At 37.4% G+C, this 14,513-nt stretch overlaps 2 protein-coding genes across 2 annotated transcripts; one reads left to right on the forward strand and one right to left on the reverse strand.

The window, feature by feature from the left end:
* The first annotated feature begins 231 nt into the window (after positions 1-231).
* LOC122035998 (polyadenylate-binding protein-interacting protein 9-like) lies at positions 232-9,889 on the forward strand. Its single transcript, XM_042595168.1, has 10 exons — positions 232-497; positions 646-753; positions 889-933; positions 7,991-8,063; positions 8,167-8,279; positions 8,359-8,418; positions 8,632-8,679; positions 8,769-8,837; positions 9,438-9,499; positions 9,582-9,889. Exons 1-10 carry the CDS (start codon positions 303-305, stop codon positions 9,643-9,645), a joined length of 837 nt encoding a protein of 278 aa, XP_042451102.1. The 5' UTR covers positions 232-302; the 3' UTR covers positions 9,646-9,889.
* A 610-nt stretch (positions 9,890-10,499) lies between these two features.
* LOC122036008 (trihelix transcription factor ASIL1-like) lies at positions 10,500-14,399 on the reverse strand. The gene is made up of 2 exons (XM_042595177.1): positions 13,037-14,399; positions 10,500-10,889 (listed from the first exon to the last, which is right to left on the reverse strand). Exons 1-2 carry the CDS (start codon positions 13,860-13,862, stop codon positions 10,876-10,878), a joined length of 840 nt encoding a protein of 279 aa, XP_042451111.1. The 5' UTR covers positions 13,863-14,399; the 3' UTR covers positions 10,500-10,875.
* Positions 14,400-14,513: the final 114 nt, after the last annotated feature.

Raw genomic sequence — 14,513 nt, forward strand, 5'->3', positions numbered from 1 at the left:
AAAAAACCAACACCGAAGTCAGAAAAGTCAAGTATTCGGTACTTTCTCTTCTTCGCGATGGAATCAATGAACTGGTGGGAGGCGGCTCCGGCCTCCCCTCCCTCCCTCCCTTCTCCCTCCACGACCCCCAACACTGTCCATCTCTCCACGCGCCTTTTTGTAACGGAAACTTCTCGATATCTCTCAAATCCCTTCCCCCTCCGCGTTTTTTGTCGCATTCCCATTCCCACAGCCACGGCCATCTCCCCCTCTCCCAGCCTCCATCGTTTCCCTCTCGCTCTCCTCTCGTCGTGCTCCGAAAGATGGCCGATCTGACCGCACGGAAGCGATTTCAGACGCGCTCGGCCTCGCCTTTCTCCGGCCTGAACCCCTCCGCCGAGGAGTTCGTTCCCCCCTCCTTACTGCCTCCGGGTCTCTCCTCGCCGCCCGATCAGCACCGGGTGTACGTCCCTCGCGACTCCCGAGCCGGGGCCTCCGATCATCCAACTCCTCGCCGGGTACGAGCATTCTTGGCCATGCTTATTGTGTTCTGGACGTGAGCGCGATGCGATCACGGTCCCCTGATCCGGACCTAATCTTCCGTAGTTGGAGGAAAGGGGAAACCTACCTGTCGTAATCGATTTTTTTGTTTTCTCTTTCCCGCAGAGAAACTACAGTTTGCTTGATATGCGTAATAGGTTCGACAGAATTCCTATGGCTCAATACGGAGAGTCTGTCAGGAGGACTGTCTTTGTTTCTAATCTTGACCAGCAGGTATGCAGGCTGTAACTTCATACCTCATAATCTTGTACGCGTTTTTGTATCCAACAAATATGTTACGGAAGTGAGATGGTAGCTTGAAGGAATAGTCATGTATTTTTCTGACTCTAGTTACTTCCGTCGTCTCAGATCACTGAAGAGCAGCTTGTTGAATCATTTAGATGCTGCGGGAAAGTAAGTTCCTCAATTGCACTAAGACAATAAGTTACTATATCTGTTCGCGCTTTCAGGATTACATTCACTGGAAACTAATTATTATACATTGGCTATATGAATTTACATTGTTGATTTCATCCATTTTGACAGAGACTAGAACACTATGTACTTAACTCTTAGAACAACTAAAAAAGTGTATATGTTTGCATATTGTGATCAGAAGAAATGTATGCTTATTGTCCTAACAATACATGGTTCTGTGCACCCTCCTACATTCGTTGTACTTTGTTCCTGTTGAGAAAGCTCTAACATGGTGGGAGCCTCAACTTGAAAGTAGTTTTAAGAATTTTTTTTTTTTTTCAAGTTTATGTTTGTAACAACTATGGATAAAAACATTCCAGACCACAATTATCATGCTGTAGTTTTGTTTATTTCAAAAAGCTGCAATATTTGTCGCTTTGCCTTATTCAGGTTTTAGCTACTATGCCTTCCTTTTTTCCTTTCAATTTGTCTTCTCCAAGTGCATCTGATATCTGTTTTCATGATCAAAAAATCTCTTCATCATGGTTTCCTCATCTCATACTTCAACCTAGCCCTTGGGTTGAATAAGTTTGGGCTAAGAGAAGAAGAAATAATTGTACCAATGATATTATTAATTTCTATACCTCATTTCTCTCCATCACACTGGTAAGTGATTGTTCTTATTCATAAAGGCCCCTATTTTTGACATGTTATTTGGCTTGCCTCTTTTTTTATTTCATCAACATGATTTTGTTTACATAAGTGTAGGACGAAAGGTGTTACCCTCATCCGTTCATTTTCTTTATAATTCCACTGTATATTTGCTTTTGTTTGGAAGGATTTTAAGCTTCCTATTTTTGATATGCGATTTAGCTCATGCTTCCATTGCATCATTATTATTCTGTTTCCATAAGTGTAGAACGAAAAGGTTCTAGCCTTCCTTTCTTTGTCATTCCACTTATCATTGCTATATAAGTGTTTGTATGTCTTCTTTTCTTAGCTATTTTTGAACTATGCAAGCAAAGTTCCATTGCCGGAAAATGTTTCTGAAAGGGACTTCAATTTTTGTCTCTCTTGCAAATGCCTATCACTTTATATTATTTTAACAATCTCTCTTCAAGAAATGTGTGTGCGCGTGTGCGAGACAAGTATAGACAATCATTAATGATACCTTCCTTATGAAAATTTGCCTATATGTTTTATGTTTGATTGGTAATTGCTCGCTGTGATTTAAAAATTAAATGGGGCCTTCCAATCCTGATGTTAAGAATGATGGATTCTATGCAATGCTTTTATTAGTTAGAAGCTTATAAAAAGTATAGAGGCATAGTTATTTAAGACGTTAGGGGCCCAAAAGCACATAGATACTATGGGGCCTAAGGTGCACAACACAAAGGTGCACGCCTTACCGAATTAAGGCGCTTTGGGTATAAATTTTTACAATTCAAGCATATATAAAGAATTTCTGCCAAAATATTTCACTAACAAAATTATAGTCCATAAAATGTTAAACGATAATGTAAATATAATATTCACTAGTAAATAAATACATTATATGCATAATTCAAATTTAAAAAAAATTCAAATATCTACACATGAAAAATCTTCATCATCTTCCTCAATCATATCATTATCATCATCATCAGCAGCAGATGTTTCAAATTTGTATAGCCGAATCTTCATCGGATTCCTCATGACAGATTTCTTCCTCTTCATCAATAAGTTGACTTGTAGAAGATTTCTCTTAGTTCTTTTTGATGTAGTTGTCCTTACTTCTTTTGAAGAAGATGAATCTTGAGATCTAAAACGGTAGCCATCTTCACCAATTCCAGAAGCTCCAACTTCACTCCAAGTTAAATTGTCATCATCAAATACTTAATCATTCAATCTTCTCATCAACCATTCATTACTATCATCTATCTCATCAAAAGAAATATGATCAATAGTGTTATGCATATCATATCAACGCCTCAAAGTCCTATTATACTCAATAAAAACGTCAGGGTGCGCCAGGCAAGCAGAGTGCCAAGGCACATCCAGGCGAGCGCCTAGCCATAGCCAGGCGAGCGAAGCGCCTAGGCACAGCTAGGCGAGCGCCTTTAATAACTATGTGTAGAGGGAGTTTGGTTTTGTGATCCATCATTATTGAGATGTCCACTTAAATCCTAATTGGAAAAAAAACATTTCATGCAATGCAAAGTTTGATGAAGAGCCAACGTATGATCATGAATAAAATTGATATTCAACTCTATAAGAGCTCGTATATGTTCATTTAAAAAAATATATTTGACAAACAAGCTTGAATATTTGTGGGCTATTCTCATTAATATTCATGAATAAAACTTGTGAACACTTCGTGAACATTATTATTTACCAACTTGACTAATGCTTTATTGTAAAGTTTTAAATTCAAACATATTAAGAGTATAACATGCAAGTTATTTATATATTAATATTAAATCTATTATTTTTAATATCTTAGACACTTCATATTCAAATTATCATGTAACAATATGTCTTCTATTTATTGGATCATTGATTTAATAAAGTTCCAAATACAACCATGCCACTAGTTGTGCTCAATAAATGCTTGAGCTTAATAAGCTTTTTAATAAACTAGCTTGAATAAATTAGATAAATAAACAAATAAGGTTGAACATGGTTAAAGTTGATTGGCTAACTGCTGATCTTAGAAACTCGAGCTTGTATATGGACTATCACGCTTGTGTTTGATGGACTAATGGGCATGGAGCCTCTTACCTTCAACACGCCCTTTGCACCCATCAAGATTTAGGGGTATGGGCCCTTTTTTGGTACAAGTTGATTTGAAGCTGGCCTTTTGTTGTTATACCATGTTAAGATTGATGGATTAATCACTTATAGCTTCTAGGAAAGAGTTCAATTTACATTTATATAATCGACCACCACATTTGTCCATGTTAGACCAATGGACATAGAGCCTTATAGCTTTAACAAACATTATCATGCTCGGAATTTTTACTCCAAGTGGAAAATCCTTGAATATATTGTATTCTCAAGCAATTAGGAAAATCCTTGAATCCAACTCTTTCTTTGAAATCATGTACTCTACTAATGCTTTTAGGAGTTATGTTCAATGTTCTAGTGCAATCATATAGGTGGTATAATGTTAATTTACTATGGTTGGAACTTATTGGTATGCTACTAGCCTTTTATTATTTTGTTATTGAATTGGTATAGTACACAATTTACAATATGTATAATTGATTGGTCCTGATTGATCAAGTTGGATTCAAATTAGCGAAGTCCATATGTTTCTTATTGTGAAAATGAATGTGAATATGCAATTTTTTACAAATTTAATAGAAAGTCCAAAATCATTCTAAATCCAAATGATATTAACCAGTATCATCACAAAATGGAAGAATCAAGATATTTTGTCAAAATTCAACCTACAAACTCACACTAAGATATATTTGCAACTAGAGAGGGAACAATTAGGGAAGAGGTGAGATGGGAAAAAATTTATTAGGAAAGCATAAGGGCATATTTCTCTAGTTTGCCTTTCCTTGAAGCGACCTCATTTTTTCGTTAGAAGGAAACAAAAGAAGGATGCAAAAAGGGGATCACACTGACCATGGCGATTGTTTAATAAAATCATAGAGACTTTACTAAAAACATTAGTGTTTGTAAAGTCATAAGAACATGTATGGGAGTTGACACCTGCTTAGTATCATAAGGTCAAGAAAGTTGGTGATAGGGGAGCTGATGACAGAGGCCCCAATGGCGGTTGTAATTATGACGGTCTTAAGGTAGCAAAATTCTTTGTCCGGTAAGTTTTGACCCACACGAAAGGCATAATGATCTGGGTACTATCTTGGAGAAAGACTAACTGAAATTGCCATGTATGTGAAGAAACAGAATACCCACACTTGACGGGAAGACTTTATGAAGCTTTATTGTTCTCTGGGATTGGCTTTTTGCCTTTCCTGCGCAACTTAAGTGCGAAGAAGGTCTCCTTCCCGGGAGCTTAAGTCATTAGTGAGATAGCACACTTGAAGAGCTAGAATTCTAAACTCGTGTCATAATTTACAGGCCAAGGAAAGTCTCAAAGGTAATAGAAGCATGCAAAGGTTTTCTCGGAGTTGTTGAAGATTGTCCCTTGAGTGCAAAAGTAGAAGGAAACTTGACTGCATGGTCCACCTATCATGTAGGGACTAAAGTTTAGCCTTAATGATGCAATGGTGTCGAGTGGAAGTCTTCACTTAATACATAAAAGTTACTCTAGAAATAATAGGTTGATCTTCTCCAAGAGTTCACATTGACGAGAAGGTTTGGCACCTCGATGTCAGCTCTTTGCCACTTGAGGTTGTAGGATGTTTCGAGGATTAGCTTATTTGTCTATTAAAGTAGTATGTGAGCTGGGTTTAAGATGTGAGATAGTTCAATCCATATCCAGTGTGGGCGTTAGAGCATCAAGAAGACCCTTCCTTTGTACGAGAGGATGGAGAAGTACACACTAAAAGATGTACCAGTTATCATGCACATAGTAATTGTTGGGTAGCCAAGTGTGGTGTGAATAAATGCTAAAAATATCTATGTAGCAAGCCCGCCCCACTTCCAGGTCAAGCTACTTTAATGTAGGTCTCTCTTAATCTACCCCAGGGAATCTCCTACATTGAAATCAAAGAGCCTAGGAGGACTCAAGGCATGCCAAGGAAAGCTACCTAGAAGATGCTAGGATTGCGAACTAACATATATCACTCTAAGCATCTTTTTCAATTAAAATTCATCGTTAGACTCTAAGCACTACCTTATACTAGAACTCCGTCACAAACCATTGATAAACACAAGTCTTTTCCGAAAAGAATGTTTTACCTGAATTGCCTACTTAGGAGTGGGTAGGGAATGGTTATTTAAATTCATAAGTCAAAGATAGGATGCTTAATTTATGTGTGTTTTTTCTATATCAACATAGTAATAGATGTGTGCCCTTAAACTTTAGAGTGATTGTTCTAAAGGAAGAGCAGAAGGTAAAGATTCAATTCATAAGAAACTAGGAATGCTTTAAGGGGTTAGGATGGGTCCCATTTTATTGGTGACCTTTCTTGTTTATTGAATGCTTGAACTCGAGTTTAGATTCTAAAATTGATTTGTTAACATCTTAGAAAAATAATAAAATAAATATAAGAAAGATAGAAAAAAATTATTATCTTACTAAAATCACATTTCTATCCAAATTGGTACTTTTGCCAAATTTGGGTCTAGAAATTGATGAAAAAATTCTGGGACTTTTCCTTCCCTCCATTTTTGCATGAGGAAATGAAGGAAAAAGGTGCTGAGGGAATCCTTCCCAAGGCATTTCCCTCAGTAAGGAAACACAATATAAGCAATTCAAAACCTGGGCATGTGGGGAGGTGCGACATTGAAGTGGTCACAAAGTCGGAGGTGGCTCATAGTGTCGTGTGACTGAGGCATACTTGTGGCAAAGCTCTACAATGAATGCAATCATGTGACGATGCTATATGGTAGAATTGATGCTGATAGTTACAAAGCATCATATTGGCAAAGAGAATCAATTTTGGTTAGATAGTTTTTCCACTTGGATGTATTAAATATTATACATAAGTTTTCCCACTTGGATGTGTAATAGATTGGTAATGATGATTATATATCATATGGTATCAGTTGATTATTTATCACCTATATATAAGCAGTAAATATTGGATTTTTATTATTTATTAACTTTTTAATTACTAATGACTTAATGTATAGTTCCTATTTATTTCATTCTATACTAGTTAAACAATTTGCCATATCTATAGGTAAAAAAGTTATTCTAATACATTGGCAGATCGTATTCTATCATTATCAAACATGGGTTATGTAATTGTTAAGGGTATATTAGTAATTATATCTTATACAATATATTGATAATATATCAACAAATATGATGTTATTTGTTGATGATTATATATTATGATTATCATTACTATCTAATTAAAATTATACTAATAACAGATATTGCTCATAATATTGTTTTTTTTAAATCATAATAATGCTAATTGTAATATATAGAGAACAAATGCTTGATGGTTGAGTCCGACATATTATTTTTATATCAGTGGTGTTAATGTAATCAATCTTTTAAAAAGCATATGCAAGCAGCATATGTTGTAGAAGGGGGCATCTTTAGAAGGATAAGTGATCTATATTCAAATATCAATATTACAAGTCGGTCGCTTGCTGTCCTTCAAAATCTGCCTAGGCATCCGCTTATGTAGTTCAAGCAAGTCTTTTGAACCCATGAATGTAATAATTCAAGATTCAAAAGAATTTTGGTGATATTTAAGTATGTGTTATTATTAAGTAGTTAATTACATTTAGATTATTGCATCTCATCTTATTATCTCATATGATAAAAACAATTCTTTTTTTCATTGTATTTGTTTAAAAATGTCTTCTAGTGTCTACCTTGGATATGCATTCAATATACTTGATATAAATGTTCTAGTTCAGCTGATCTTGATTCCTATTCCACATCCATGAATTATGACAATAAATGCCATTCCAATAATTTGAGATTGGTCCACATACTGCATATGCGAAACCAACTTGTGGTTTGGCTCATTAGTAGGCAATGTTATTCTATAATAAGGCCATATGTGGATTATGCAGCACACAAGATCAGTCAAGTATATCAATTTAACCAGATTAAGAAAGTGAATGAACAAGAAGCATATTATGTGACTTTCTTAGGTAGATATGTTAAATTTTCTATTATGTTTACTCCTATGGTTTATATGTAAATTTTCTTTTGGGGAATTTTGTCTATTCACAGAGACCAATGAGGATGATTTGGTAATAATTATGAAGAATTTTTTTCTGCTAGGCAATCCATGTTTGGAAGATTACAATGTCTATATTCACTGGAATGCATTTGTTTTACAAATATCATCTGCTTTCATACCTCAAATACCTTCTGGTGTGACTTCATGTCTGTTGATTGTTCACATGCTTTTCTTAATGTGTTCTCGAGTTTCTTAGTTATCTTTACACAACTTCTATGCTGTAGGTGCTGGATTGCCGTATATGTGGTGACTGCAGTTCTGTCCTGCGATTTGCATTTGTCGAGTATGCTAATGAAAGTATGATCGCCAATCTAATTACTGATCCATTGTGCTCATCTAGTGTCTTTATTTTTTTTTTCCTTTCTCAATGATATGGTTATTGTTTTAAATGTTCCTGCAGATGGTGCCAAACAAGCATTAAATCTTGACGGATGTGTTCTTGGTAATCATCCTGTCAAGGTTATTCCATCAAAGACTCCTATTGTGCCTGTGAATCCTATATTTCTTCCTCGTGTAAGCATATTCAATCTTAATAATTTATTTTATCATGCTCTTGGATTGCCTTTCTGGACTTGAAATTGATGTTTAACAGTCTGAAGATGAACGTGAACAATGCGCAAGGACAGTTTATTGTTCAAATATTGATAAACAGGTAGGCGGGTTCTTCTCAGTAGTAATTGTACCCATATTGATAAATCAGGTAGGGATATATGTTTTTAGATACCATTTGAATCTAACAAAGACGCTGGCTTGTTATGTTCATGAATTTGAGAAAATAAGCTTGGTAAAGCAGCAATTGGATTTGTCATACAGTGCGCATGTTGTTCATACTGTATCACTTATGATTGTCCTATATTTTCTACAGCTTAGTCCAGCAGATGTTAAACATTTCTTTGAGTCGCTTTGTGGTCAGGTTAGCACTTTGTTTCTTCCGGTCTATTTTTCTAATTGGACTATGATTATGGTGATTTTTCATTACTAATTTGATGCTTTCATTTATAGGTTTCTCGCCTGAGGCTTCTGGCTGATCAGGGGAATGCTACTTGCATATCATTTGTCGAGTTTGCAGAGGTAGTCTGTCATGTTTTACCGCAATTTAGCTTTATGTGAATTCTTATATTTGACTCGTAGAATGTTAAGTAATATATAAGAAATAGTCTACCAAGCCTAAGTGGCTAGATAGGTCTCTTCTCAGTACCCTTTGCTTTATAGTATATATTCATTGGATAATTAATAATTGGATTCAGTAGGAATAACTATTTTTTGAAATATCCTAATTCCTACAAACCAACTAAAGATGTCCATGTATGGGGAATGTGCATTCCCAATTCATTTTTGTCATTGTTTATTCATTTTATAAAAATTCATAGGGAACAGAATAGTCATTCCCATGAACTAAATGCATCATAATTGTTCTACCCATGTACCAAAACAGAAACTAGTTCGGCAAAGACAGAAATTGTTAATTATCCTTGGGACGTGAACCATGTAACTGTTTTAAGTTATAGTCTTTATTTGAGTTTTGACAAAAACTTCCCACCTTTTATAGCGTCCAACCTAAATTACTTTTCTTGTCCAGTGGCTATCTTATTCTACGTTTTTCTTTCCCAGTTTTCATGTGTCACTTCCATTTTTGACCATTTTTCTCATGGATTATTATATCCTTGGCAGGCTGAAAGTTCAATTGCAGCACTTAATTGCACCGGCCTTTTTCTTGGGTCAAATGCTATTAGGTACTTTCCCACAAAATCAAATGGAGAAGAAAGACATAGTAAAATACTAAATACTCAATGTTTTCTCTCATGTTAATGCCAGGGTCAGTCCGTCCAAGACTCCAATTAAGAATATTGCCAACATAAATCCACGTGTTCAGGATTGAAGCTGATGCAACACCATTTCTCGAAGGACAAACTCTTCAGTGCCATTTATGCCCAACTTTCATTAATGCTCATAGACATATTTATTTCTGTTTTATCAACTGGAAAGACTTATTCGTTATATTTGGTAATTGGTGAATTTTATTCATTGCATGCCCTTCAAAATCAGGGCACTCTATGCAATGTGGTGATACATTCATTATTGCATCTGGAAATAATTATTCAGGCAACAACTGTTTGCTAAAACATTTGATAGAATTAATATATTGATCGTTCTGAAATTTATGAATCCTATTCCTTTATTTGGTTAGGGAAAAGAAATTTCCCTGTATTTTAAAAATTTGTTAAAACAATCTCTTTTTTTCCTTCTTGTGAACACTTTTTCAAAAAAGAAAATTCACATTTTTTTGAAAAAAAAAACATATTCGAATTTTTGTATTCATAAGTGCGGTTCATGTAGTACGGTTCCAGAAAAAAATGCGATAGTTTGGAAGTTTTATTTTTTGGTCATATATGGGCTACGCCAACCTCCCTGAACTGCTCGATATTAATCTTTTACTATCCGAACTTGATTTTGTCTAAATTTTAGCTGCGTGATCTTGTTGTAGCTTAGATCAGACTTTCTTTGCTCATTGTCATTTAATGGTTGATTTTCACAATCTTATTAATGATTTTTATTTTTATTTTCAAAATCTACTTATTTTAACTTTTCTTTTTTTTCTTTTGATCCGATGCGACCAAAAAAGGTCTAATATCGGTTAAGGATCTCAGCATGGGATTTGGTCGTCAGCAGAATTAGCCTGAGCAGACATCTTTTACCATAGTCTCTGGGCTAAAAACAGGATATCAAGGATAGTGAGAATGAAAATTTACTGGTTAACACTAGTTACCTCCTTACAAATCCTTCAGCCCTGCAGAGTTAATCAAACAAATCATCTAACAAAAGAAAATGCAAACTTTTAGCCAATTCAATCCTCTTCACTTGCCTGAAAAGAAACTTGATTAAGGTTACAGATTGTCTGTGTAGAAGAGCCAAAAGGTCCATTAAATCGCAGTGATCATTATAAATCACAGTCAGTTGTTCACCCGAGTCAGAATGAGCTAATAAACAACAATCATGAGACGTCATAGATCTTCGCGTAGATATCGCAATTTATGACGAGCATTTGATAAAATGCATGATCCAGATGTACATGCCAAACCATGGCGCCCCGTAGAGAAAACCTCCCCTCCTACAAATAGCTGTCTGAAGATAAATTAAAGTGTGAGTACACATCTGAAAGAAAATGTTGCAACAGTAATAGAAGTTGTTAACATTACAAATTAGAACAATACATGTGTTCTTACTCAAGAATAGTTATCTTACTCTTATGGACAATAAAGTTGCAGTGACATAGCATAAATCTTAGCTTAGTTAACCGTCTAAGAACGCCAGAGTAAGCAATGAATAAACACTCAGGAACTAGAGAGTTCATTCACATATCCCTAGGCCAGACAACGCATTACTGCTCTCAATAATGAATGTGTCATAACTTGGATGAAACTACTGGCTGATTTGCTCAACTATATCAAAACTAAAACATAAAATCAGTCATGGATATACATACTACTTGAAAGACACTAGAACTTCTAATGTGTGACTAAATGCATACTGCACAATTTACTACCTTTTGTAAGATTTACAGCGTTCATGCACTGGTTCAAACCCAAGACAATGAAATATGTTGCCCGGTGAGTGGCAAATTAATTGAGGATGAGCCACATGACGGCTGTGCAATGAGATATGCACCTAGATACATCAAGTTGGAGCATATCCTCCTTGAGCTTCTTAATGTGATTCAATCATTCAGATATAAACAATGTGACAATCAAACAATGAGAATATTTTAGTGATCTGTTCCAAGAGAAAATTTGATAAGCCCTAATGCATTAATGGTAGTTGTCCTAACAAACTTTTGTTGACCAAAATAATTAGCCACAAAGTTTAAGTGTAGCATTCCTAGAGTCCAACAGAGGAATAAGATTCATGTAATAACTTGCTGATGAAGAATGTAGGAAAAAATACATTCATCTTGACATATGAGCATGTATAAATGTACCACAAAATGTAGGACGAACTTACAAACTGAATGAAGATACATTTAGAAGATAATGTAATATATGTGCCACCAATTATATTATTTTTATGCAAGAAACTATACTCATTTAAATCCATTTGACAAAGGTGACAAAAAAATGACCAAAATTTTTCCAACAAAGGCTATTTGGAACACTAAGGGAAAAATTGTTACAAGTGTCATTTTATAGACAGTTTATCTGGGAACCATTTTTTTTTAATACCGCCGTAGCTTAATATTTTGGTATTGATGTAAAAAAAGCACGGTTCAAACATTGTTTTATATAGTCAAATACATGAAAAATTTAATTATTAAAACTTGCAAGAATCTCAAACACTTGTAGGCTTGTAGGAAAAAAGAATTGTAGCAATGATATAAGATAGCATCATGCAGATGTACTACTGGCTGACGGACATGAACAACAGTGATTGAAGCTTGCATGCAGCATGCATCCATTACAGGATATTATAAGACAGAAAAAAACAAATAATGCCGAGGCATAGGAAACTCTTGCTGCAGCAGAAGGAACATGCAAGAAAATAGAACTAAATGACTTGTATTGGGTAGTATCACTTTTTTTTATGTAATCCAACGTAAGCATACATAAGTATCTCACTAACAAAACCCACAGAATCTAGTTATATGTCCGAACAAACATTTCCCAGATCCAATTAAAAGTATAAAAAAAATGTGAAATCAAACAAAAGAAACACAAATGCTAAATTCAAAGAGTGATAGAATTCAAAGAGTGTGATACACAATGGCAAGTAAGCATGAATATATATACAAAGTAATTACAAAATTGGAGAAATCTGTAAGTTCCGTTTCTTGAATGCATTCTCTTCAGTATAACTACGTTCAGACTACTGTGAACCCAACTAAATTCATAAAACGAGGAATCATCTGCAACAAATTGATTTCCAAATTATGAAATGATGGGATCAGGTCTGCAGTCAGATTACTTTTGAGGATCAAGTAATGTCCATGACCTAGTTATGGTATTTCTATGTGAAACTCAGGCTTCAAATGAGAACAATATACAAATCAAGGAAAGAGTACCTCCACCAACAACACATACGTAGATGAACTACCAGAAGAAGAATAGTGTGGTTAATATCTTGCAATCCATTCCAGATTTATAAGAAGGAAAAGTTGGAAATTCAAATAAATTAATTGTTTGGGAATTGACCAAAGAATTATATCAGAAACTTCATCTTGCATGAGGAATGAAGTAGAGATAACTACCACAATGAGCTGAAATGGTTGCGTCTCTTACCTGCGCCTGATCGTTTGGCACGCTTGATTTTGGCAATCTGTACTTGTGTGTCGACAATGAGCTGCATCTTTTGAAATTCGAGTGCCTTTGTGAACTCCATTCGCTGCTTCTCCAGCTCCAACATCTGCCTCTGTTTTGATCCTTCCAATCTCTCATAGATCTCCGCAAACCTCGAGATCGCCCTGGCCAACTCGCGGATCTCATTTCCCTTCTTCCAACTCCTTCCTGATCTTGAGGACGATCTCGACAGTGACTCAGAGCCCACATCGTCCTCATCCTTGATGTCCTCTGCAGCCGCCTCGGCAGCTGCGACTGCTCGCCTCAAGATCGGATTATCCACCGCTAACACGGTGGCGGCCGGCCGCTTCCCCTTTGGCTCCGCAGGGCGCACGGCGGTAGCAGTAGGCAAGAGAGTGCCCTTGCGGTGGAATGGGAGCGGCAGGGCGAGCGGCGGCGAGGAAGGAGTCTTCGTGGCAGGCGGAGAGGATCCGATGAGGACGTCGAGGCGGAAGAAGAAGGGCCACTGGCTTTCGCCACCGTAAGCGATCCGGGCTTTCTCGACCTTGTACTTCTTCTTCAGGGTGTCGATTCGGTTCTTGCACTGGACATCGGTGCGTGCCGGGCGGCGGCTGGCGCTCGGGCGGGAGTTGACGGCGTCGGCGACCTCCTGCCAATGCTTCTGCCGCAGGTTCCCGCGGTTGAGCTCAAGGTAGCGATCGCCCCACGCGTCGGCCAGCACCGACGTCTCCCCCTCGCTCCAGCAATCCTCTCGATAAGGCAGCGCCGGATTCGGCGGCTTCATCGCGTCCACCTCTCTTCCTTCCATCTTCCCAAACCCTAATCCCCTTCTCTCTTTCTCACGTTATTTGATCGTCGGCGGCGGCGTTAGGGTTTGTTGAGCAAAGAAAGAGAGAGGGGGAGTAAAAGAGGGGAGACGGCGAAGGCGCCGGCTGCGCGTGAGAGGCACGTGCAGCGGAACGGCGGGAGGCACGCTGGCGCCCGCCGTGGATGAGGCGGGTGGGGCCTCGAGGACGCCGCATCATCGCCGTTGATTGTGGGAAACGATTCGGGAGTGGACGGGGAGACCGGGTCAACATCGTCGACGACGTCGTAGCACGAGTCGTGTCGAATCCGCTGTCATCGCGGGCTTCTCGTAACGGGGGTTGCTGGGCGCGGTGGCGGAAGGACAGAGGCGATGAATTCGGCGACGGGTCGTGAATTTCCTGAATTATCCTCGCCAAAGCCGATACACGTCGACCGGATGGAGGGGTAGATTCGGGTTCTGAACTCTGGACGGCGCGTGACGAGTCGATGACAGAGCAGGCAGGACCACGCCGGTTGTCGTTGGTGCCGCTGAGGAAATGGGAAGGCGATCGCCCCCCACCCACTTAAATGCGTCTTTATATCGTTACTTGAAAAAACATAAATGATGAACATTAAACTCTTAAAATAAATGCTGGACATATTTTCAAGTTTT

This window comes from Zingiber officinale, chromosome 1A (genome assembly GCF_018446385.1).
Source record: "Zingiber officinale cultivar Zhangliang chromosome 1A, Zo_v1.1, whole genome shotgun sequence".
Classification (NCBI taxonomy): Eukaryota; Viridiplantae; Streptophyta; class Magnoliopsida; order Zingiberales; family Zingiberaceae; genus Zingiber; species Zingiber officinale.

Excerpts from the sequence above, each read along its gene's own strand:
- LOC122036008 (XM_042595177.1), bottom strand. The coding sequence starts at position 13,862 with ATGGAAGGAAGAGAGGTGGACGCGATGAAGCCGCCGAATCCGGCGCTG.
- LOC122035998 (XM_042595168.1), top strand. The coding sequence starts at position 303 with ATGGCCGATCTGACCGCACGGAAGCGATTTCAGACGCGCTCGGCCTCG. Across the intron at positions 498-645 it reads ATCATCCAACTCCTCGCCGG|AGAAACTACAGTTTGCTTGA; the intron begins GTACGAGCATTC and ends TCTTTCCCGCAG. Across the intron at positions 8,680-8,768 it reads TTGAGTCGCTTTGTGGTCAG|GTTTCTCGCCTGAGGCTTCT; the intron begins GTTAGCACTTTG and ends TTTCATTTATAG.